A 22,374-nucleotide genomic window follows, 5' to 3' on the forward strand; every position below is an offset into this window, starting at 1 on the left:
GTGTTAAAAATACATCCTTTATAATGAACAATAATTCTACCTTTACAATGAACAATAATACAATAATTAAGTCATTGCTACATTGGTCAGTATCGTAATGTGTATGTGAGCCGGTAGGCACAAATACTGTGTTTATCACAAATATTATGAATAAAACACAGATACAGTATAACACAGTTTGTTAATGTCTGTGAATTACATTTTTGTAAAAATAAAATCCATTAATGGAGTTATGCAATAACCCATAATGCTGTGTAAAAATTCTCAACACCGCTATGTGGTGTTGGGGAAAATTTACTTCAGTGACACAACTGCTTTGAAAGTAATCCAACTCACAAGTAATACCCAGTCAGCACTGGTTCTGCAGTCATCTGAAAGGAAGCTAACACAGACTGTGTTGAACAAACTGCAATGCATATTTGGATATATACCATAATTTGTATATGGAAAGAAAATTTTTCCATATTGAGTGAATTTACATGTTTGTGCTATCTGTAAATTGCATAGATACAAAGCATCAAATGCATGTGTCATCCCAGAAGCTTTAAAAACTCTTGAACCCTGTTGATGTGTATGACACCCAATACAAGTTTAGACACACCAAAGTCATTACAAATGTCACGACTTGCGCCTCAGACCTTCACTCTCCTAGCTCCATAGCCCCCTCTAGAGGAGTAGCACCGACACAGTGTCAGATCCCTGTCACCGGAATACTACTCACCTGGTCCTCATTACTATCTCTCCTCCCCTATACCTAAGTCTTAAGCTTGCACTTCCTCTTTGCGACGTATTGCCGACCATGTTGCGTACTGAGCGTCTCTTTCTCTGTGTGATTTATCTGTGTATCGACCTGTGCTTCTCCCCTAGATTATGCATCCAGCCTGTCCCCCTTACGGATCTTGAGCCCTGCCCTCTTGGACTGACATCTGACTGCTTCTCAGGGTTGCCAACTCTCACGCATTGAGCGTGAAACACACGCATTTGACCGTTTCCACACGCTCTCACGCCACACTTCCGATATCTCACGCCGAAAAAAAATCTAGTTTATTTACCTCTGATCCACATCTATGATTCAATGAATTACTAGTTCGCTCTGGCGCCAACCACCGGCGATCGATAGATCGCGATATAATACTTAATTTGTGTCCATTTTACGTTGCCCCCCCCCCCCCGCCCCCCGTAAATAATCTACACTCGCCACCTCTTCCAGGTTCAAATCTCACTCCAAGCGATCTTCAAAAGTTGGCAACCCTGGCTCCTGTCTCAGGTTTAACTTGCCAGTTGCCTTTTCTGCTCGTTCCTGATTTTCAGCTAGTTCAATCCATCCTGTACTAACTAGTGTAAATAAATACATCTCTCTGCAACAAGATCACTCTGTGTCGTGTTGTCTTCCTGACATTACAACAAAATTCTTAATCTTAATATATTTATTATTTAGAGGAATTGTTTGATTCAATAACATTATTAATCTTACAAAATTATGTAATCTTCCAACTGCTCAACTGGACTAGGGCTGTGCACTGCTCTGGACAAGTGTTCATTCACAGCCTCCTAGTGTTCACTTGTATGTGTGTGTGTGTGTGTTCTCACTGCACAGATGGGTTAAATGCATCAGATGTGTGAAAGTCACATTAGCAAATTTAATTTACCTTAACTAACTTAACTCAGTTTCACAGCTGATCTACTGTGTACCCTGAGAGAACCAAGATGATAAACTGGCAGATTAGTGACTAGGAATCAGTCTGATGCATGACTACCACATGAAGAGGAAATTTGTCAAGATAATGGAGAATGGAGGTACAATGCTCACATGGCCATCAAATATTTTATTTTTGCTGACAGTAAACTGACTTTGAAGGAGCAAGTCACCACCTTATTATGAAGAATGGAAAGAAGCCATTCCAAAAACTGAAGGCTAGGGTAGGTTGCACTCTTTTAAAAGAGAGATCCAATGATTTTGTAATCACACTGTTTGGTTATCAGTTTGCATTTGAAATCCAATCCGTGATACAGGTGCATGAGCTGGAAACAGAGGTTGAGCAGACACGGGACTGCTGATATGGTAATCTTTTTTACTAGAGTTATTTGGTGTGAAATGGTCATAAAGATTTTGTTTCAACCAACATACCATGACAAATATTGGAAAACGAGCACAAACTCAAAATATGTGAAGCAGTGACACAAAATACCAACAATTACTTTGAACTTATTGCTGTTTAAAACCATGCAAATTCACAGTGGTCCAATTGTTTACCATTTAATAATGCTTTATTAGACATATAAGAATTTAATAATGTAGTTAACAAATTGAATCGAAAAAGCAATCCAGCTGTACCAACATCCGTAATATTACATTCTTTATATTATATCAAACCCCTGTAGTTATGAAGAGTGAAACCAATGATCAGAATATCAATCTTTTAACACTACTACTTTAATATGGTGAGAGCAAACTGAGACAATGCAGAATCACTGATGCAACAATCTGACCAATAAGCTACCATGGTTATACTACTGCAATGCTACAACTAATACTACTTAAAGTTCACATTTTTGTATCAAAATCCACCAACTTATCTATTCAATTCATTTATTAGATCTAGATGTCTAAATTCAGACTGCAGCTCTGATCCTGTGTGGTAGTGGTTTCATTGTAGTTTAGAGGTGATACTATCAGGCACAACATAATGTTTTTACACATATACACATCTCAGTGTGACTACTAGATGACACATATTTCAGACAGGTTTAGGACTGAATCTAACACACTTGCCTCTAATTCTATGAAGGCCTTGCTTAACTGGGTCAGGTGAGAACCTAAATTAGGGCTGGAACCAACCTTTGCAAGGTGATAGTTCTTACACACTTGGATGACTGGCCTGTACTCTCTAACCGCATACCCTTAAGGTAGGTGTTTCTAAAAATATTTTTTTTTAAATGCTGGTATTTACTTTTGTCATTATTCTGCTTCTACAAAAGGCATCTACAAGAGAGGGATGCTGAAAAAAAATTCAGGCAGTATGGTATGTGTATGGTATGTTATAGACTGTAGGTGTCATTGCTCTTTAAACTACCTGCTATTACTAACACTCAAATGACTTCATACATATGAACAAAATAGTTAAGTCAAAACACTTCTTTGTATAAGTTAAACTAGGACAATCATAATCAAGACTGGAATGCAACTAAAGAGTAGGACTACCAGTATGGAAAGAAGGCTAAACCTTTTTAAAAATCATCTGGTTTCATGACATGCGTAACAGTAACTCCAAGAACCAAGCCTTTGTGCTGAATATCTGTTACGTAAATATATTTATCTGTGTTTGTTATGATATTGCTATGAAAATAAAGTAAAAGTACTTACGGAATCTTATGTGCTTGGGGTTGCTTCAATTGTGTGCCACTGTGGAGGTCGATTTGGTTATGATGCTCAGGTTCTTCAGTAACCATGTCACAATTAAGCTCAAATACTCATGCCAAACAGTGCTGCTGTGAGATCATATCTATAAACAAGAAGGTAGTAGTATTTTATTTTCTTCAAAGGCTGCCAAACAGATGACTATCAAGTATCATCCTTGTATTAGTCATAAAGCCATATTCTAGTCCAGTTAGGCCTATACTAAAATAAACCGACCTCTATAGTCATGTTATAAATTCTTCACACAAAAATAGTATAGAAGTTTAACAAAGAAAGTGTAAAATACATTTCAGACTTAATGTTTTAGTGTCAAGTACAGGGTCAACTGCTCTGGGTGGAGAAACACACTAAGAACACTATTGTTCTTAAACTCCTCTAACATAGCTTCTCCAATAAAGAGTTTTCTGTTCATGTAGTTTAATGTAAGGCTTGCACTCTCTTTCCGCTTGTATGCTGCTACATAAAGGTCTGTTGATATGAAAGTAAGGCCTTTTACCTTAGTAAAAATGCAATGCAAGATTCTCAGAGTGTTTAGTAACCATGTCACAGTGAAGCTCAAACACTTGCGAAACTGATGATGTGAGTCTAAGATATACAGCAAATAAATGCTTGGCATGAGCATTGATAAGCACTGGTCTTATTTTTGGTTTCCCAGGGCCACAGCACCCATACAAAGCCGAAATTATATGAAGGAATCACATTTTTGCAGCATTTTCCAACCCTGTCATCAGGAACCCTACACAGTTCACATGTTTTAACCCTGTTCCCATTACACTTGTTTTAAGTATTCTGGAAGTATTCTGTTGCTGAGAAAAAAATCTGCACAATATATGATTAAAGCTTCACCAAAGAATTATGCACTGAAGCACTAAACACATTCCTAAATCATGACATAAATCTTCAAATTTAACCTTTAACCTTTTTACCTTGCAGTCAGATTTGTGTATATGGTCATCCTGTGTAAAACCTTCCAATATTTCCATGAGGAACATGCTCTTGGCCTCATGAAAAGCTATGAGACACATTAAGAAATAATGTACTAGTTCAGTTTGAAAAAAAGAATGGGCAGTGAATGGTAAGATTATAGATCATATTGGTCTTATGCATCTTTTTTCCATTAATAATCATGTAGGCAGTCTAGCTAAGGAACAGTCAGATGGTTTTTATTATTGTTGTTGTTATAGTTGATTCTAAAATACGGATAAGTGTAATCTAATCTGTGAAGTGTGAAATACTGACCAATGGAATCCATACCTAGACATCTGCCTCTAATACACTAGATATTTTTGAGAAGTGAGTGGTGGCTGACAAAACAACCAATACGGTATTAATTAATGCTACATTAGGAGAAAAACATATTGTGTTCACTAAAACACATGAACATGTCCAAGCACCAAGCAGGCACAATATGCCAAGCAGTATGCATTACATCAGTTCTTTAACATTACAACAGCAGAAGTCAGATTGAGTCATTACACAATACATTTCTAGAATGACTCCCTGATATTTTTATTGCTTTTTGAGGAGGAGGACCAGCATCAGGACTCTGCAACTTTATACCAGTGACCTTTGGCTACTCCTACACTGCCAAACCAGCCAGCAGCTCCTTTTAAGTCAGACAGCCTAACTGGTTGTAACCTACTTCACACCATAAAACTATAAATTTTGATCTGCCATAGACAAGTTTGATAACAATGAACATCAGAAGCCTCCGTACAAGAGTCAGTCTAATACACAAACTATCACACATTAGCATTAGTAAATGCTTAGTCTGTAGAAATGTTGCTTTATCCATAAAAAGAACATTAAAAAACTGGTCAAAATAGCAGGATAAACCCCACGATTGGGTAAATGAGTGTGCATACATCTGTTTAATGTGCAATTTTAGAATTTTTTTACCATCTCCCCCTCAACAGCATTGAGAGTGACACGCAGGTGACATGTGCCTCATGTGGTACTATGTGGTACTGTTTGAGTTTGCATCTCATGTGGTACCGTGTTGTTTTGTTTGTGTCGTGTCCTATCAAAAACTTTTATGTAGTTTTATTTTGATTGTTGTCTCCAACTTTATTTCGTACTGTGTGACTCTCATCCCTTCATTTCATTCAATCATGTCTCGTTTTCCCCCAGTTTACCTGTGGACAGAGCCGGAGTGGCTAATCGGGAGATTCGGGAGGATTCCCGATGGGCCGGTTCATGTCAATCTCTAGTTTGGGCCGATTGGGATGGAAATATAATTTTGGGCCGGATTTGCGCATGAAACTCCCGGGCTGAAAAAGTGGCCCACTCCGGCCATGCCTGTGGATATAAATAATATCTTATTCTGGTCTTAGTTATTGTTTTGTTGCCATGACAGTGTAGATTGTGAGCTTGCTCAGTGTTAGTTGGATTATCTCCTAAACTTGCTCAGTGTTTAGTTGGATTATTCTCTCCATTTCTCCCAGTCATGCTCACTTTTACACTTTAGCATGTGACAAATGAATGCATTTCCATGGGGTGCAGGAAGGGGGAGAGAGGACAGACCCTAGTAACAGAGCACCATCCACCACTGGGCATACAAGCACACACACAACTGCTTTTTTATTGAACAGACACACACTCAGGGAGAATTTGTCAAGGAATGCCAATTTACCTAACCTCCATGTTTTTGGACTGTGGGAGGAAACCGGAGATCCCGGAGGAAACCCACGCAGACACAGGGAGAACATGGAAACTATCAAGACATTGTTTCTATGTTCATTTCTGTCCAGATGATGGGTTATGTGATGGGACAAATATTTAAATAAAAATGTATAAATAACTGGAAATGCCTCATTTGAGTAACATTTTCAATAATGGCATTTACATGCTGACATTTACAACTATTTACATTTTTTTGATAAACTGACATTCTAGCCAAGAACCTAACCAAGAAAGAGGTGTAGAGAGATACAGTAGCAGTTTAGGACCATGGTTTATTTCAGAACACATCCTGAGCAGCTTCTTTAATATCAGTGTGGGTAATAAAGTATCCCATTTCATGTGCATATAAAAGTTCAAGGCAAGATAGTTAATTCTGATTTAACTGTAGCATTTGTCTGTGAGCATATCTAGGCCTACATGGAAATCATTAAAACAAGGTCATCTTGAAAATGCCTTAAAGATCAGCCATGCCATTGTCAACTGTAAAGTGAATATAATAATATGGTTCTTATACCCTGCCTCAGACCAACATAAGTGATCTGTCAATGACTGTGACCGGATGGCCATATGAAAATATATACAATATATACAAATGTACTTTCAGAATTAAAAACAACTGTTTTCATTTAAAATGAAGAGGAATGGCCACTTCAAGATATATTAAATAGTGCTTTATTGTTATGAACAAATATAAGACTTGACCCACAGAAAGTGATACCTCATTATTAATCAATTTATTTATTTTTTATTAAGCAAGTGTTTCTTGTTCATCTTTTTTTTTATTCTTCTGGATGACATTTTACTCATAGCTTCAGTTCAAGATATGATTTGCTATTTCCAAGCAGTTCTTCAACAGTTCTGTTTGTTAGTAGAGTTTTAAAAGGTCTTTGTTTTAAACCACTTTAACATAGACTAGAGGCAGCAGAGAAGGGACACAGCCATTGCAGTACATGTGATTAGGTGATTACTCTTCTTGTTTCCAAATTGTTTTTGAGCAAAAATAATGCTTGCCAGTAATTAATTCTAAAAATCAGAGGCAACCTCATTCTACAGATTGTCAGAAGAGATGGCAGCTGTTCATCCGGGTCAGAGGCTAAACAGCTGCGACTCTCACCAAAAGGTTAAGACAGATAATTCTGGAACTGTCCAAAAGACCACAGATATGCCCTGCTCCAGCTGTCTCTCTGCCCAACCCTCATTCTTTGACAGCACACACACAAAGAGGTGCAGTCAGTTTATACACTAAGAAAACACAACAACTGAACATGTAATCAGTGCTGTGTTCATCTGTATATAGCCCTCAAGTTATTCCTAAAACAACTTTTGTTTTGCTAAATTACAGTGGGATGGACTGCATTTTTACCACTGTGAAACATGGCATTTTAAACCAATTAGAGAACCCCATACCTTAGAATGCAAGTCAGCAAACATAAAATCTGCTAATAGGAGAAAAACATGGAAGCCCAAAAATATTTTTGGATTTCTGATATACAAATGGAAAGATACAAGTGATGTTCTATTTAAGACATATCTGTCAAACCCTGCAGCTGCATGACTGTAACATTTCACCACTTTTCCACAGCTGAACGACCCCTTTTATAATTAGAGTCAAATAGACTGCTAAATTTAGATAATGAATTAATTTGTTACAAAACCTGCTATTAAAGTTAATGTGTACAGAATTATCTATTATCTTAACATTATCTAAAATTATTATTGTTTTGTTGTTGTCTATAACACACAACATACATAAGTAGCAAATAAGAAAATATATCAAGAAACAAATATATAAGAAACAAACAGAAATAAAACGTAGAGTTAAAACAACAAACAGTCTGTTATGCAATTTTTTCCATTCAAAATATTTTTGTTCTGCCTATATTGAAATGGTAAAATTGATAAAATACACAACAATAAATAAGGATGTGTAAATGCAATATTCTGTTGATTGAACATAAAACATTTACATTACTTCCTATATATGAATCTATGGATCTATTAATGGCAAACACTCATGGCCAAATGCAGTGAAAGTCATCGAACACAAACACTTCCTGACCAAATAGAGAAAGTGGATTCTGCTGAGTGAACAGAAGCATTCCTTTAAAAGAGGCCAAGGCAGGCATCCACACCCACAGATATAACACAGCCACGGTAGGTAGCCTACTATCAGGGTTAGAAGATTGTACATTGGAACCACAACGTAACCATTACATTTTTGACATTTGACATATTTTGTTATTTAGGACTAGACCCAAAAAGTGAATTCATAGATCTTAACAACTGTTTTTCTCTTCTCAGTATCAGATATCCACAACACTACAGTTACTCTCTTCCAGACCACTAAACAAGGTAATTATTCAACAAGACTCTGGAGTTTAACTGAAATGTTGTACAGAATGTTTCTTTTGACTTTTTGTCAAAATAATGTTTCTTTTGACAGAATGTTTCTTTTGAATGTTTCTTTTAATCTTTTTTAAAGAAAACACCACCATGGGGGATGGAGAGATGGAGTGTTTTGGGCCAGCGGCCATTTACCTCCGCAAGCCAGAGAAGGAGAGGATTGAGGCCCAGAACACACCTTTTGATGCCAGAACAGCATATTTTGTGTCTGAGCCCAAAGAGATGTACCTCAAGGGTACATTAAAGAGTAAAGAGGGAGGCAAAGCCACTGTTGAAACGCTGTGTGGAAAGGCAAGTATCTGCTGTTTTTTAAACCTTTATAGATATACCCATGTTTAACATCAAACCAATGTTTGTGTAATGATCTATCTGTTCTGACACTGCTTATAATTTACAGACTCTCACAGTTAAAGAGGATGCAATCTTCCCCATGAACCCTCCCAAATATGACAAAATAGAGGACATGGCCATGATGACCCACCTCAATGAACCTGCTGTGTTGTATAATCTTAAAGAGCGCTACGCAGCATGGATGATCTATGTAGGTCTAAATTGGTTTATTCACAAGCAGCCTGTATTATTCTGTAATCCCACTTGGTAATGTAATCAAGTTTATAAGACTTAAATTGTTTGCAATGACTAATAATCTCTCGTTTTTGCAGACCTACTCAGGGTTGTTCTGCGTCACTGTGAACCCCTACAAGTGGCTCCCAGTATATGATGCAGTTGTTGTGTCTGGATACAGAGGCAAAAAGAGGATTGAAGCCCCACCCCACATCTTCTCCATCTCTGATAACGCATATCAGTTCATGTTAACAGGTAAGAAGAATTAATGTAATATTAGCAAACTAAACACGTCCTATCTTGAGTTAGAATTGGATTGGATTCTGTGTAGGCCCCTAAAAACATGGAGAGAGAGCAAATGAATATATGCTAATGGATTTTCTTTGACTGTAGATCGTGAAAATCAGTCTATCCTGATCACGTAAGTCTATTTATGCAGTCAAAATATTTATAGTGATTTTTGGACCAAAAAATATATTTAATTCAAATTACACCACCTTACTACTAACCAGAGATTGCTTGATTTACCCTCAGTGGAGAATCTGGTGCAGGAAAAACTGTGAACACCAAACGTGTCATCCAGTATTTTGCGACAATTGCTGTGTCTGGACAGAAGAAGGCAGAACCCGTTCCTGGCAAAATGCAGGTCTGTGCATAAATATAACTTGTATGACAGCTTCTGAGCTCAAAAGCTCTCTTGGGCAGATCTATAATCATGTCCATTCTCTTGGACAAATCTATAATGTCCATGTCCAGGGTTCACTGGAGGACCAAATCATTGCCGCCAACCCCCTGCTGGAGGCTTATGGTAATGCCAAGACTGTGAGAAATGACAATTCTTCTCGCTTCGTGAGTAATATTCAAGTAAAATGCTCAATCCATAACAGCTATTGTGAATATTATGCAATGGTTGGGTAAAACGTTTTTTCTTTCTGACACTATTCAGGGTAAATTCATAAGAATTCATTTTGCATCCTCTGGAAAGCTGGCTTCTGCTGATATTGAAACATGTAAGAAACTGTTTACAAAACTCTCATCCATCCAATAAAAAGTTGAGATTTAGTGTGCTAGATTTTTTTTATTTCATGTAGATCTCCTGGAGAAGTCAAGAGTCACTTTCCAGCTGTCTGCTGAGAGGAGCTACCACATCTTCTACCAGCTCATGACTGGACACAAACCAGAGCTGCTTGGTATGGAATCTGAAAGTCTGTTTTCTGACAAATGTTGTTTGAACATTTATGTTACTAGCTACAAAGTCAAATTCCCAACCTCTCTTTCACAGAGGCCCTGCTTATCACTACCAACCCTTATGACTACCCTATGATCAGCCAGGGTGAAATCGCAGTAAAGAGCATCAATGATGTGGAAGAGTTCATAGCAACTGATGTAGGTCATAATTCCAGAACACTTTCCAAGCTAATACTCTTTGGATCATTTATCTAATTCTGTGTTTTCCATTGGTTTTAAGATAAAGTTGTGGCTGAATTTGAGATTATCTTGAGTAGTACAAGTAGAATAATGCTACATCTCCTTTTATTACTCAAGACTGCCATTGACATTTTGGGCTTCAGTGGCGATGAGAAAATTAACATCTACAAGTTGACTGGAGCTGTGATGCACCATGGGAACATGAAGTTCAAGCAGAAGCAGAGAGAGGAGCAGGCTGAGCCTGATGGCACTGAGGGTAAATATCACAACTCTTCACCAGATTTGATGGGTCTTATCACTGTACATAACATCAACAGGTTTAAATGAGGATTACAATCACTTCTCACATTGCAGTGGCTGATAAAATCGCCTACCTCATGGGGCTGAACTCAGCTGACATGCTGAAAGCTTTGTGCTACCCCAGAGTGAAGGTCGGAAATGAGTTTGTGACCAAAGGACAGACTGTACCACAGGTAATGTATTACATGCATGTCTGTCTGCTAGCTAGGTAATGCAATTACTCTAATATAATTATAATTATAATTATAATAATAACAAGGTTAAGTTAAAATTCATGTCATAATCTTACAAACATGTTCTATTTCAGGTCAACAATGCTGTCAGCGCTCTTTGTAAGTCTGTCTATGAGAAAATGTTCTTGTGGATGGTTGTCCGAATCAATGAGATGTTGGACACAAAGCAGCAAAGGCAGTTCTTCATTGGTGTGTTGGACATCGCTGGATTTGAGATCTTTGATGTAAATTTTTTTTTTACATGTATACTATATGAACCATTACTGTATAATACTTGAGCATTTTTAATATATTTTAAATAATATAATTAAAAGATGTTAAACATGAGACTACATTTTGACAGTTCAACACCTTGGAGCAGCTCTGCATTAACTTCACAAATGAGAAACTGCAACAGTTCTTCAACCACCACATGTTTGTGCTGGAACAAGAGGAGTACAAGAAAGAAGGAATTGAATGGGAGTTCATTGACTTTGGTATGGACCTGGCTGCCTGCATTGAGCTTATTGAGAAGGTAAGATGTTTAATGCACATCTCTAAAGGAAAATATTTCTGAAATTATCAAGCAAATCAAATCTTTTTCATTACTGAAAACTGAATATCATCCACAGCCAATGGGCATCTTCTCCATCCTTGAAGAGGAGTGCATGTTCCCCAAGGCTACAGACACATCCTTCAAGAACAAACTGTATGACCAGCATCTTGGCAAGTCCAAGGCCTTTGAGAAGCCCAGACCAGCAAAGGGAAAAGCTGAGGCCCACTTCTCCCTGGTGCACTATGCTGGCACTGTGGACTACAACATTGCTGGCTGGCTGGACAAGAACAAGGACCCCCTGAATGAGTCTGTTGTGGGGCTTTATCAAAAGGCAGCAAACAAACTTCTGTCCTTCCTGTATGCAAGCCATGCATCTGCTGAGGGTAAGATAAACTTTTTTTTTGCAATTAGTAACAGACTACTTAGTAGTAGTAACAGACAGTAGTAACAGATCTGTAATAATGATACAAAGTTTCTGAGCTGAAATAAGTATTTTGAAGTAAGACTAATGTATAACATACATTAATTTTAACAGCTGAAGGTGGTGCTAAGAAGGGTGGTAAGAAGAAGGGTGGTTCATTCCAGACTGTGTCTGCTCTGTTCAGGGTAAGAGCAATTTTATTTTGAACCATAACATGTATACAAGAAGAACTTCTTAAGCCAGTTAATCGTAAAAAAAAACATAAAGTGATTAAATTAAGTTTAAATATGGCTATATATATCAGTGGCGGATGCTGGTCTTTCAAGGAGGGGAAGCTCAATTTCGGCCTACATCATAAAATGTGTCGGTTTATTTATACGTAAATTCTACACTCCATTCCTTTTCAGCAGCACCCGCTGGACAGAAACTGCGATAGAAGTCAGAAAGAGTGATAGACGTCAGTCTCCAAACACAAGCAGCTACAACAAAAACAACGGAAAATCTCCGGTTCAACTCAGAACAGAATGAAAAAAAAATTAAAATTAAATGCTCCCGCGGAGCTTTATACCAAAAGATCACTGATTCGCTCATTTCGCTGTCAATCAAAAAGGGATTCGGCCTCAGATAGATCATCCAATCATCATGCAGAAGCTGAGCGTTCGGGCCAGCCGAGGCCGGCCCACTGCCCCATAGACCTCCAGAGACGCTGAGCGTCCGATGGGCGGGACAAAGCCCAGCATTTATCCAATGACTCGTCTTGTTTCGCTGCAACTCTTTGCTTCGCTATTGAACTCTGTAGACGCTCAGCGTCCACACAAGCGCTGTGAAGCTGCGGGACTGAGTGAGAGGAAAGCCGCGTTGTTACCAGTGATAAAAAGCTGATTCTGAACAAAAGTTGAGCGCGTTGTAGCGCACATTTCGTCAATGACATGTACACACAACAGTATATGTTTGATCACTTATTTTTTTTGACATTTTAGGTTTTAGGGGAAGCTGAGCTTCCCTTGCAGTCTTAGAGCAATCGCCACTGATATATATATATATATATATATATATATATATATATATATATATATATATATATATATATATATATATAATATTGTAAACAAAAATTGTAAGAATATAGACAGTACAACATGTCTAATACAAATAATGTCAAACTCCACAGGAGAACCTGGGCAAACTGATGACCAACTTGAGGAGCACGCACCCTCATTTTGTGCGTTGCTTGATTCCAAACGAGTCCAAGACTCCAGGTGTGTGATCTTGTTATTTTCAGAAATTTTAACGTACTTTTTAATATAAACAAAAATGTTTACTTCATTTTGCCACACACTAAATACAACAATGTATTGACCATTGTAGGTCTGATGGAGAACTTCCTGGTAATCCACCAGCTGAGGTGTAATGGTGTGCTGGAGGGTATCAGAATCTGCAGAAAGGGATTCCCCAGCAGAATCCTCTATGGTGACTTCAAGCAAAGGTCATTATTATTATTACATGGTATTACATGTGATGATTTAAAAGTTATGAAAATATGTTATCACTTTTAGTTTTCAAATCAGCTATAACACTGATATGATAAAGTTAATATACAGTTAATAAATTAAAGTAAATTTAAAAACAGGTACAAAGTCTTGAATGCCAGTGTCATCCCAGAGGGACAGTTCATTGACAATAAGAAAGCTTCAGAGAAACTCTTGGGCTCCATTGATGTGGACCACACCCAGTACAAGTTTGGACACACCAAGGTACACCAAAACCTCATTTACATGTATTGTTTACATGTACATACACACACACACACACACACACACACATACACACACACACACACACACACACACACACATACACACATACACACACACACACACACACACACACACACACACACATACACACACACACACACACACACACACACACACACACACACACACACACACACACACATACACACATACACACACACACACACACACACACATTGCCAGTTTTATTTTGACGTACTTCCTTAATGGTAACATCAATAGAATTGATGGAAGAACAGTTATGGTCATTAAACACAGCTCCGAAAACCAATGTGTTTAACCTATTTGTAAAAATCCTGCATTAAAAGCATCCTAGATCACGTCCTAAAGTGGACTGAGCAATCGGATAATATATGTGTTAAATGCATTTTGGGTGCAGTTGCATTACATTTTTAATGTGGATAATCCCTGTCTGGATAGAATCCTAATACTTAAGATCCACAAAATGACCACATATAAATAAGGTCAGTGGGTTTTGTGTTTGTTTCAGTCGTCCTGTACAGCACCTTAGTTATAGTACATCTACATCTACACATCTTAATGCTTGTAAAAAATAAAATTTGTGGCACACTAATAATATATTGATTGTTTGCCCTAGTTTATCTAATTTGGATAAAGGTGTCTGCCAAATTATGAAATATTAATAAATGTAAACATCATTTTAATCTCAAAAGAAAATCACAACATAATATACAAAACATACGGGAACAAAAGCAATAACAATGACAACACTGAGGCGTCTGTGTCAGAATTACCTTCTCAGAATGCAAACTAACCCTAAGGCACAAATATAAATAAATTAATTGAAGTGTTTTCTTCCTTAATGTAAGGTATATAATAATAAATAATGGCTATGCAATAATGTTTTAGTACACAAAAACATGTCTGAAATTTATTGTTGTAAAATGTATTTTGGTAGGTGTTCTTCAAAGCGGGTCTGCTGGGTACCCTTGAGGAGATGCGAGATGAGAAGCTAGCATCTCTAGTGACCATGACTCAAGCTCTGTGCCGTGGCTTCCTCATGAGGAGAGAGTTTGTGAAGATGATGGAGAGAAGGTATATTTACATGAATAAACCCAACAGATATAATTATTTCTGAAACTTCACAGAAAAATGAGAAAACATGAGTTAGTGAACTGATCTGAGTCATCTCAAATTCTAGAGAGTCCATCTACTCTATCCAATACAACATCCGCTCATTCATGAATGTAAAACACTGGCCATGGATGAAGCTGTACTTCAAGATCAAGCCTCTACTGAAGAGTGCAGAAACCGAGAAAGAAATGGCTGCCATGAAGGAGAACTTTGAGAAGATGAAGGAGGATCTGGCAAAGGCATTGGCCAAGAAGAAAGAGCTTGAGGAGAAGATGGTTTCTCTTCTGCAGGAGAAAAATGACCTGCAACTGCAAGTGGCATCTGTAAGCTTAAATTGTCTGTGAATCAGTGTGGAACTAATAAAGGGTTATATTATTTTAAATGTCTACAGACTTTGCAAAAAATTACCATAACAAAACAATTTACATAAACAGGAAACTGAGAACCTCTCTGATGCTGAAGAAAGATGTGAGGGGCTGATCAAGAGCAAGATCCAGCTTGAGGCCAAACTCAAAGAGACAAATGAGAGGCTGGAGGATGAGGAGGAGATGAATGCTGAGCTGACTGCCAAAAAGAGGAAACTGGAGGATGAATGTTCTGAGCTGAAGAAGGACATTGATGATCTGGAGCTCACCTTGGCTAAAGTGGAGAAGGAGAAACATGCCACTGAGAACAAGGTTTGTACATCATACTATGTGATTACTTATGTATTTTGTCCCTTTTACACAGACAAAGAATGTGTTGAAATGCTTTTCCACAGGTGAAGAACTTGACTGAGGAGATGACCTCCCAAGATGAAAGCATTGCCAAGCTCACTAAGGAGAAGAAAGCCCTTCAAGAATCACACCAGCAGACCCTTGATGATCTCCAAGCAGAGGAAGACAAAGTCAACACTCTGACCAAAGCCAAGACCAAGCTTGAACAACAAGTGGATGATGTAAGAATTTTAAAAGTCTGCGGTATATGTTCATGATATTGGAAAATTCCAGCAAAATACCTGGTATGATGATCCTAATTGCACTGGTTCCCATAAAATGTAGCTTGAAGGCTCACTGGAACAAGAGAAGAAACTTCGCATGGACCTTGAGAGAGCAAAGAGGAAGCTTGAGGGTGACCTGAAACTGGCCCAGGAGTCCATAATGGATCTGGAGAATGACAAGCAGCAGTCTGATGAGAAGATCAAAAAGTACAAATCACCTCACATTACAACTGGCACCAAATCTAATCACTTTGCATGTTTTAAAATAAAAACATCTAATTGTTGCACATACTGTCATAATATCACAGGAAGGACTTTGAAATAAGCCAGTTGTTAAGCAAAATAGAGGATGAACAGACAATGGGTGCCCAGCTTCAGAAGAAGATTAAAGAACTCCAGGTGATTCATCAATACAAAATAATGGAATTTCATTAAAAATAATCCAGCAATAAAGAAATCTCTAAAATGTAAAATCATATCCTCTAGGCTCGCATTGAGGAGCTGGAGGAGGAAATTGAGGCTGAGCGTGCAGCTCGTGCTAAAGTTGAGAAGCAGAGAGCTGATCTCTCCAGAGAACTTGAGGAGATCAGTGAGAGGCTTGAGGAAGCTGGTGGTGCTACTGCTGCTCAGATTGAGATGAACAAGAAGCGTGAGGCCGAGTTCCAGAAGCTGCGTCGTGATCTGGAAGAGTCCACTCTGCAGCATGAAGCTACAGCTGCTGCCCTCCGCAAGAAACAAGCTGACAGTGTTGCTGAGCTTGGAGAGCAGATCGACAACCTTCAGAGGGTCAAACAGAAGCTGGAGAAGGAGAAGAGTGAATATAAAATGGAGATTGATGACCTGTCCAGCAACATGGAGGCTGTTGCGAAATCAAAGGTGTGTTTATTTCACATTAAGATGAACATAGAATTTGTTTATAAAATAAGTATGCCTATTCACCTATACACACTATACATAAAACATTTTTTCTGGTCTACGTGTTCACCAACATTATTTATCATACAAGTTTTAAAGTCTGTATTTCATTATGTATGTATATATTCCTAGGCAAATCTAGAGAAGATGTGTCGTACCCTTGAAGACCAGCTGAGTGAAATCAAAGCTAAAAATGATGAACATGTCCGTCAACTAAATGACATCAGTGCACAAAGAGCACGACTTCAGACTGAGAATGGTAACTAGAGACAAACAACTAAATAGGTCAAATAACAAAATTTGCTTGGCTTTTGTAACCTACTGTCTAAAAATGTCTTCAAGGTGAATTTAGCCGTCAGATGGAGGAGAAGGAAGCACTCATTTCCCAGTTGACCAGGGGAAAACAAGCATTTACACAACAAATTGAGGAGGTCAAGAGACAAATAGAGGAGGAAGTTAAGGTAAAGTTTAAAATTTATTTGATACAACTGACATAAATGTGTTTTATACTCAAGCAGCAATCCATAAAAAAATAAATAAAAATTTCAGCATGTGAAAGTGTGAAAACTCAATTCTAGGCCAAGAACGCCCTGGCTCATGCTGTCCAATCAGCCCGTCATGACTGTGACCTGCTCAGAGAGCAGTTTGAGGAAGAGCAGGAGGCTAAAGCTGAACTCCAGCGTGGAATGTCCAAGGCCAACAGTGAGGTGGCTCAGTGGAGATCTAAATATGAGACCGATGCCATCCAACGTACTGAGGAGCTTGAGGAGGCCAAGTAATTGAATTTAATTCACAGTAAACTACACTACAGAGTCAGCAAAACTGACCTAATGATCAAGCCTTTTTAGAAAAGTATGACATAACATCATCAAAATTTCCATAGGAAAAAACTCGCCCAGCGTCTCCAAGATGCAGAGGAATCTATTGAAGCAGTGAACTCTAAATGTGCCTCTCTGGAGAAAACCAAGCAGAGACTACAGGGTGAAGTGGAGGACCTCATGATTGATGTTGAGAGAGCCAATGCATTAGCTGCCAACCTGGACAAAAAGCAGAGGAACTTTGATAAGGTTAAACATCTGCCATTGAAAAATGGTCTATGAAATATGAAACCATGAGTTATCATATTAAGCTTGAATATGAAACATCATCTGATGTTCCCTCTACATTTCAGGTCTTGGCAGAGTGGAAGCAGAAGTATGAGGAAGGCCAGGCTGAACTGGAAGGAGCTCAGAAAGAGGCTCGCTCTCTCAGCACTGAGCTCTTTAAGATGAAGAACTCATATGAGGAAGCTCTAGACCATCTGGAGACCCTGAAAAGAGAGAACAAGAATCTGCAACGTATGTTACTCAGAGATAAGCACTGTTTGAATAACTGATACTACAGTAAAGCATGAAATGAGTAACATAAAAATGCATTTTTATCTCACCCTCAGAGGAAATTTCTGACCTGACTGAACAAATTGGGGAGACTGGAAAAACCATCCATGAGCTAGAGAAGGCAAAGAAGACAGTGGAGACTGAGAAATCTGAAATCCAAACTGCTCTTGAAGAAGCTGAGGTAAAACTACATAACTTTACCATGTTATAAATGTAACTTGGAGTTTAATAAGTGATTTAACAGTTGACACCATTCTTCAGGGTACACTTGAACATGAAGAGTCAAAAATTCTTCGTGTCCAGCTTGAGCTCAATCAAGTTAAGAGTGAGATTGACAGGAAACTCGCTGAGAAGGATGAGGAGATTGAACAGATCAAGAGGAACAGCCAGAGGGTGATTGAGTCCATGCAGAGCACTCTGGACTCTGAGGTTAGGAGCAGGAACGATGCCCTCAGAATCAAGAAGAAGATGGAGGGAGACCTGAATGAGATGGAGATTCAGCTGAGCCATGCCAATCGCCAGGCTGCTGAGGCCCAGAAACAGCTCAGGAACGTCCAGGGACAGCTCAAGGTAGGACTTTGTTGTATTGAGGGGTTGTCCAGTGAATGTAGCGTGAGTCATTATTGGGTCATAATTACAGCCCTAATCCCTTTCAACATCAGGATGCCCAACTCCACCTTGATGAGGCTGTCAGAGGACAAGAGGACATGAAGGAACAGGTTGCCATAGTGGAGCGCAGGAATAATCTGATGCTGGCAGAGATTGAGGAGCTGAGATCTGGGCTGGAACAGACAGAGAGAGGACGCAAAGTGGCTGAACAGGAGCTGGTTGATGCCAGTGAGCGTGTGGCACTGCTGCACTCTCAGGTTGGTTATTTCAGCTTGAAACACTGGAGCTCCTTTGAAGGTAGCTGGTAACCAGTTATAATGGCTTTTTTGTTTTGCCTGTCAATAGAATACCAGTCTAATAAACACCAAAAAGAAGCTTGAAGCTGACCTGGTGCAGATCCAAGGTGAGGTGGATGACACAGTCCAGGAGGCAAGAAATGCTGAGGAGAAGGCCAAGAAAGCTATTACTGATGTGAGTACATATCTCTTCGGATTTTGTACCAGTGAGGTTTACAATTATTTAGGAAATAAACCCATGACATGGCTCATACACTAGGCCGCTATGATGGCAGAGGAGTTGAAGAAAGAGCAGGACACCAGTGCTCATCTGGAGAGGATGAAGAAGAACCTTGAAGTCACGGTCAAAGATCTGCAGCACCGCCTGGATGAGGCTGAGAGTCTTGCCATGAAGGGTGGAAAGAAGCAGCTCCAGAAACTGGAGTCTAGGGTATTTTGCATTCAGTCTAATTAGTAAAAAATTTGAGCCCCCAAATTTGATTCAAATGGTGTTTTGTTTACTAATCAACAATTTAAATTTGAAATGTTTTATAGGTGCGTGAGTTGGAGTCTGAGGTTGAGGCTGAGCAGAGACGCAGTGCTGAAGCTGTTAAAGGAGTCCGCAAATATGAAAGGAGAGTAAAGGAGCTGACCTATCAGGTACTGCATACACTTAGCAACAAGTAAAAAAATTTAAGAATACTTACTATAACAAACAAAACCTAAAGCAGTGGCAACAACATTTTGTAGACTGAGGAGGACAAGAAGAACGTGACAAGACTGCAGGATCTTGTGGACAAGCTGCAGTTGAAAGTGAAGGCCTACAAGAGACAGGCTGAGGAAGCTGTACGTTTGCCCCTGGACAACATGCACTGTGCATTTAGTATATGCACAGCATTACATTTAATTGCCCCCTGATAATACCAATAATATCTTACACCATATCACCAGCTCTAACTGGGGTCATGACTGATTCTTTACCAGGAGGAGCAGGCCAACACTCACCTGTCCAGGTACAGGAAGGTGCAGCATGAGATGGAGGAAGCCCAGGAACGTGCTGACATTGCTGAGTCCCAGGTCAACAAGCTCAGAGCCAAGAGCAGAGATGCTGGAAAGGTAAATTCCATTTAGTCAAAGAAATGTATAGTAGGTTTTAAATACACAAAAAATAGAGATATAATAGATGGAAATAATAAATAATAGGCAAATATGTGTTTTTAACAGACAAAAATTGAACTGTGCTCGATAACCCACCAAGATAAAATAGAATACAGAATATTGTTCTTTCATATGATCACTAATGTATATGTCAATTTTAGGGCAAGGAGATGGCTGAATAAAAGATGATTACTACACAGGACACCAGCAGTCAGTGATATTTATTTCTGGATAAATTTCCATACATTCAATATTCAATAAAAAAAGTCTGCAAATATGCTTTGTGTACTATTTCAATAGTGTTATAGATCAAATTGAGGTTCACAAGGTTGAAATGTTTACATGCCAAACAATTACTATGTTTTGGGGTGACATTTGTCTTGGTAAAACACCAATATCCAGGTATATTTATTGGGAAGGACATTTGACTGCTCATAAAAGTTACATGAATGCAAACCTTCCAATAATTCCAAACATAACAGAAAGCTGATTAACAGACCATTTTACAGTAGTACTTCTCCCTGATTTATGAAAAGATAAGAACAATAAACACAGAAAAAGCAACAGGGTAGTTAAAAGAGCACAAATACGCTAGAACAGCCACTGGTACTGGGGTCTCATGTTAATTTATGATGCAAGCAAGCTTTTCATATCAGTACACACACACACACACAGATAACCTGTTTATTATTAAAACTAACTCAGCAAAGACAAAAAGCAAAACATTATAAAACACAATAAAACAACAAGGATTGCAAGACTACTAATATATACTTTGTACTGGCTAATTTATACTCATAATAAGATACAAACAAGAACACTGTAACGACTTAAAAGCCAGAGAGATGGAATGAGAGGTCTGATGCATGTGCGGGAGGGATTTAATGATAATAAAACAAAGTAACTGATGCAAATAAAAGTACAAATCCTACAGTACACATCCTAAAGCACACATAATAATGATAATAATAATAATAATAATAATAATAATCTTTATTTGTATAGCACCTTTCATACATACATGCAACTCAAAGTTCTTTACAGAATAAATAAAAGAAAAACATAATAAACTAAGGCAATAAAATAATAAAATGACAAATAATTATTAAAACAATAGAAGAAAACAGATAATGTAGGATAATTTAATCAAATGGAAAAACTAAAATAATCAGAAGAAGAACAAACATAAAATGTAATTGTGACGGGCAGGGTGAGCAACTCAAAAAGGAAGCGATCACGCCAAGTCTCAGGGAAAGAGGATGGTTTAATAGAAAGTGTGCAAACCAAAAACCCGTGCATTGTTCCAAATGTAGGAAATAATAACCAGCAGTCAACTGGTACAAAGACAAGACATATATAGACGAACAAACGACCCTCAGGTGAGACGGATCACGGGTCCCGCCCACCTGAGGGACGAACATCACGTGACCAAAAACAGGACCGCTGCCGCTGTAACCGGGGGCAACCGGTAGGGGGCCCCCCCACAACGTGACAGTAAAAACATAAAATAATTTGATCAAGTAATTAAACATTGAAGTTCCTTAACTAAATGCTGGTCTAAACAGAAAAGTTTTGAGGCTCTTCTTGAAACTGTACAGGGATGAAATGTCTCTGATCTCCTCAGGAAGAGAGTTCCAGAGCTATGAGCCATAGTAGCTAAAAGCAAGATATTCTAAAACAGGTAACCAGTGCAGTGAGAGGAGTGCAGGTGTAATATGATCCCTCTTTTTCCTGCGGATCCTTGTGGCAGCATTCTGAACTCGCTGTAGGTGTGAAATAGAGCTCTTTAAGAGAGCAGATTAAACTGCATTACAATAATTTAGCCTTGATGTGATAAATGCATGGACCGGGGATGGACAATGAAACTGAAACACCTGGTTTTAGACCACAATAATGTATTAGTATGGTGTAGGGCCTCCTTTCGCAGTCAATTCATCTTGGGAATGACATATACAAGTCCTGAACAGTGGTCAGAGGGATTTTAAGCCATTCATCTTCCATTTAAGCCATTCTTCTTGCTCCTCCAAAACACCCCAAAGTGGCTCAATAATATTTAGATCTGTTGACAGTGCAGGCCATGGGAGATGTTCACTTTCATGTTCATCAAACAAATCTTTCACCAGTCTTGCTGTGTGTATTGATGCATTGTCATAATGATACACAGCA

The 22,374-nt window shown here is 38.5% G+C and overlaps 1 protein-coding gene and 1 long non-coding RNA gene across 3 annotated transcripts in view; one reads left to right on the forward strand and one right to left on the reverse strand.

Annotated features, from left to right (window-relative positions):
- LOC143512226 (uncharacterized) overlaps nt 1-22,374 on the reverse strand; it is a 45,861-nt gene that overhangs the window by 2,784 nt on the left and 20,703 nt on the right. The window contains exons 3-4 of one of the 2 annotated variants that reach the window (XR_013130396.1): nt 20,056-20,158; nt 3,365-3,503 (exon numbers count right to left, since the gene is read on the reverse strand). This is a non-coding gene — a long non-coding RNA (uncharacterized LOC143512226). Of the gene's footprint in view, nt 1-3,364; nt 3,504-16,400; nt 20,159-22,374 lie in introns of those variants that run through there. The other variant, XR_013130393.1, reaches the window with a different exon arrangement.
- Nucleotides 8,905-20,487, forward strand: LOC143512195 (myosin heavy chain, fast skeletal muscle). The gene is made up of 38 exons (XM_077002225.1): nt 8,905-9,044; nt 9,166-9,322; nt 9,461-9,488; nt 9,602-9,713; nt 9,824-9,916; nt 10,014-10,077; nt 10,159-10,257; nt 10,350-10,453; nt 10,613-10,751; nt 10,850-10,968; nt 11,103-11,252; nt 11,372-11,542; nt 11,640-11,946; nt 12,099-12,169; nt 13,156-13,243; nt 13,353-13,470; nt 13,615-13,738; nt 14,721-14,857; nt 14,964-15,219; nt 15,331-15,573; nt 15,657-15,833; nt 15,937-16,082; nt 16,184-16,274; nt 16,362-16,751; nt 16,923-17,049; nt 17,133-17,251; nt 17,369-17,565; nt 17,674-17,857; nt 17,962-18,127; nt 18,223-18,347; nt 18,428-18,736; nt 18,829-19,032; nt 19,121-19,246; nt 19,331-19,501; nt 19,606-19,710; nt 19,801-19,896; nt 20,035-20,166; nt 20,370-20,487. Exons 1-38 carry the CDS (start codon nt 8,934-8,936, stop codon nt 20,388-20,390), a joined length of 5,577 nt encoding a protein of 1,858 aa, XP_076858340.1. The 5' UTR covers nt 8,905-8,933; the 3' UTR covers nt 20,391-20,487.

This window comes from Brachyhypopomus gauderio, chromosome 1 (genome assembly GCF_052324685.1).
Source record: "Brachyhypopomus gauderio isolate BG-103 chromosome 1, BGAUD_0.2, whole genome shotgun sequence".
NCBI lineage: Eukaryota > Metazoa > Chordata > Actinopteri > Gymnotiformes > Hypopomidae > Brachyhypopomus > Brachyhypopomus gauderio.